The 3,323-nt window shown below is 55.0% G+C and overlaps 1 protein-coding gene across 1 annotated transcript; it reads right to left on the bottom strand.

Moving 5' to 3' along the window:
* Positions 1 to 1,212: 1,212 nt before the first annotated feature.
* GPR45 (G protein-coupled receptor 45) lies at positions 1,213 to 2,331 on the bottom strand. Its single transcript, XM_055327868.1, has one exon. The coding sequence runs from the start codon at positions 2,329 to 2,331 to the stop codon at positions 1,213 to 1,215; it is 1,119 nt and encodes a 372-aa protein (XP_055183843.1).
* Between the last annotated feature and the right edge of the window lie 992 nt (positions 2,332 to 3,323).

The raw sequence follows: 3,323 nt of genomic DNA on the forward strand, positions 1-3,323 counted from the left end.
CCCAGTCCCATGTGGGGTCAGAGGCCCCAGGCTCGGGTAGGTAGCCCAGACAGCAGCAGTCAGACTGCAGGTCTGAATGAGGTAGGAGGAAGGCAGGACTCAACAGGGACCCACTCAGCAGGGCGGGTGTTTATGATGCCACCCGCCCGCCCCAGCACTGAAATCCTTGTGGCAGCTCACAGAGACTGCAGCCTCAGACATGGAGAGGAAACACCAACCAAGCCCACTGACCACTTCTGAGACTGAAAACAAGTCATTGCAGATACTTGCTGAAAAGATGGATTACAGGAGTGGGTTTTTTCTGTGCAGCAGATGGATGGCATGAAACAAAAGGAGGCACGGGGGACAGTGGGGGAAAAGAGAGAAGGGGCAGAGGGGCTGTCACGGCCCCACAGAGAGGGCGAAGGGCCTCCGGGCTGGGGACAGGGCTGACGGGGCCAGGTAGGCCAGGAGAGCTGCGGTAGAAGCCCCGGCTGAACACCCACAGGAGGCTGTAGACGGAGTGTGGCAGCCGGCAGAGCGAGAAGCCACAAAGAGGATGAGGACGGGTCCATGCAGGACCACTTGGGTGGGCTGTTCATTTCCCGCTGAACTACCCCTGATCATGCCCTGGGCTTTAAGCCGCTGAGGCCTCCCACGTGTCACACGGGGGAACTGAAAACACACAGGGGCTCACTCTGCTTCCCCGCGCGATTTTGGTTTATAGAAAGGATGATTCGGCGTGATCAGAAATGCATTCCCGACCAACACAAAGAAGCCTGCGTATTTCCTATGCTCCACAAACATAAATCCGTGTGAAGAACGCTGGCGTCAAGTGAAATGAGTGGGAACCCGTGAGATGATCCCTACTGTGCTCCCCGCCTCAGAGCGGGGCACCTGCTCTGAAGCAGGTGAACTGGGAGCTCTTTGGACAGAGCCTTCCTCCCCGCCCCCCTCCCTGACTTTCTGCCCCACGTGCCCACTCCACTCCCACTCTGTCTCGACTATCCTCCTGTTTCCATCAGACTCACATCCTGCTCTTCCCCTGCGAGAAACAAAAATCATTCATCTTGCAAAGCTGGGAGCTGCAGCTTATCCAGCAACAAATGAGTACCCCAGTGCTTCCAAAGCCACCCCAGACGCTGACTACACCCAAGACGCCAGGCCACCGAGCGGAGGGACGCATGATGCGCCCTGGGACCAGTCCGCGGCGCTCCACCTGCAGGTTTCCTTTTACACCGCCGACTGGTTTTCATTGCACACGTAGACTGTGCTTGGCTGGATTCTCCTTCGGATCCGCTCAGGCACTTTGGGGAGGATTTGGACGGTCTGGGGCAGCAGCTCAATGCAGGCCTCGCGGAATTTTTTGATTCTCCAGCAGTAGACGATGGGGTTGAAGACAGACTTGAGGTAGCTGAGCCACAGGACGCAGGAGCTGGTGGTGTAGAAGGAGGAGCTGCAGTAGAAGCCCCGGCTGAACACCGACAGGAGGCTGTAGACGGAGTGTGGCAGCCAGCAGAGCGAGAAGCCCACAAAGAGGATGAGGATGGTGGTGCACGCCTTGGTCTTGAAGCTCAAGTCCAGGCTGACCTGCTGTTGGCGCTGCAGCCGCCGCAGGCCGGCCCGGGTGAGTTGTCTGAGGTCCAGGCTGTCCGACTGGTTGTGCACGCGAATGGCGTTCTTGCGGACCGTGTGCAGGATGCACAGGTAGGAGCACAGCATGACCCCGAAGGGCACGAAGAACACGGCCACCACCAGCGCCACCACATAGGCGCGCTCGGCCGGGAGCTCCGTGTAGCCCAGCACGCACTGGGGGGCCCGCGCCGGCACCTCCACGAACGTCCGGCCGGCCAACGAGGGCGCCGCCACGCAGAAGGACAGCGCCCAGGAGACCACAATGATCCGCTTGGCCCGCCGCGGATTCAGCTTGTCCTGGCGCTGCACGATGATGAGAAAGCGGTCCACGCTGATGATGAGCAGGATGGCCACGCCCTCCAGGACGAAAAACCAGTACAGGGTGGCCGAGAGGCGGCAGAAGTAATCGCCAAAGTGCCAGTGGACGGTGATGAGGGTGACAGCGGTGAAGGGCATGCAGCACAGGGACAGCATGATGTCGGAGAAGGCCAGCGTGGCCAGCAGCAGGTTGATGGCCGAGCGCATGGCTGGCCGCTGGTACACGATGATGCAGACCACGGCGTTGCCAAGGAATCCCACCACGATCATCAGCATCATGATTATTGCCAAGGATATCCTGAGGGGGGCAGGTGCCAGGGGGACCCCAGAGTCGGACACATTGCTCCCGTTCAGCAGCAAGTCCTGGTAGGTCTCAATGGTGGAGCTGTTGCAGGCCATCATGGAAAACAACTTGGAGCTGGGACAGAAAGGACTGGAAGGACTCCCCTCAGCCCTTCGGTGGCTGCCATTTTCAGTGTGCCGGTTGCATTCTTGGATCCCTAGGGCCTTGGAATGGTCGCGAAGCGTCTTTCTTTGGAAGCACTAGCCAGGATTTGCAATCAATCACAGTCTCGTCATCTGCATGACCGCCGACTGTGTCTGCAGCTTCCTATTTGGATGCTCTCTGTAGCCTAGAGCAAAGCAGGGGGGAGAAGGAAGTGAGACTTTCCAAGCAGGTTTGCATACAGCAGTGTTTAGATTTTGCAGGTATTATAAACATTAGGGTGGAGAGAAATAATGCCTCGTTGATTTAGCATATTCAGAACAAGGCTTGGTAGTCACAAGAGATTAGGAGCCTTGTCAAGTAGCCCCAGGAAATCTCATCAGACCTATTTTGTGTGGGATGAGAAAGTGAATACTTTGTGGTCAGTATCTACGTAATGAGCATGCATTTAATACATTTTATTGTAAGCAACCTGACCAAATGAAGCTTTGGACAAGCCTGCTTCCTTTAGAATACCAGCTTCGTGAGGACTGATGTGTGTGTGTGTGTGTGTGTGTGTGTGTGTGTGTGTGTGTGTGTGTTCTCTGCTGGAACCCCAGCACTGAGAACAGGACCGGCACAGAGAAGATGCCCAATGTTGAGCCGAGGTTAATGAATACATGGTAGTTGAGGCTGTTGCTACAGTATTTGTTTAAATTTATTTTGAGATAAGTGTAGTTTCACATGCAGTTATGGGGAAGAAAATACAGCCAGATCTTATATGCCCTTCACCTACTTTTCCCTGATGGTAACGTCTAAAGTAACTGTAGTGCTGCCATAGGATTACTTTTGGAAATGCTGATGGAAAGGAGGAAACTGTCCCTAAACATAAGTTCTTTTATTTATTTTTGTTTTTAGAATATTTTATTATTTATTCATGAGAGACACAGAGAGAGGCAGAGGGAGG

Source organism: Nyctereutes procyonoides, unplaced genomic scaffold, assembly GCF_905146905.1.
Source record: "Nyctereutes procyonoides isolate TBG_1078 unplaced genomic scaffold, NYPRO_anot_genome, whole genome shotgun sequence".
In the NCBI taxonomy this organism is placed as follows: Eukaryota; Metazoa; Chordata; class Mammalia; order Carnivora; family Canidae; genus Nyctereutes; species Nyctereutes procyonoides.

Coding starts and splice junctions, on each gene's coding strand:
- GPR45 (XM_055327868.1), bottom strand. CDS start 2,331: ATGGCCTGCAACAGCTCCACCATTGAGACCTACCAGGACTTGCTGCTG.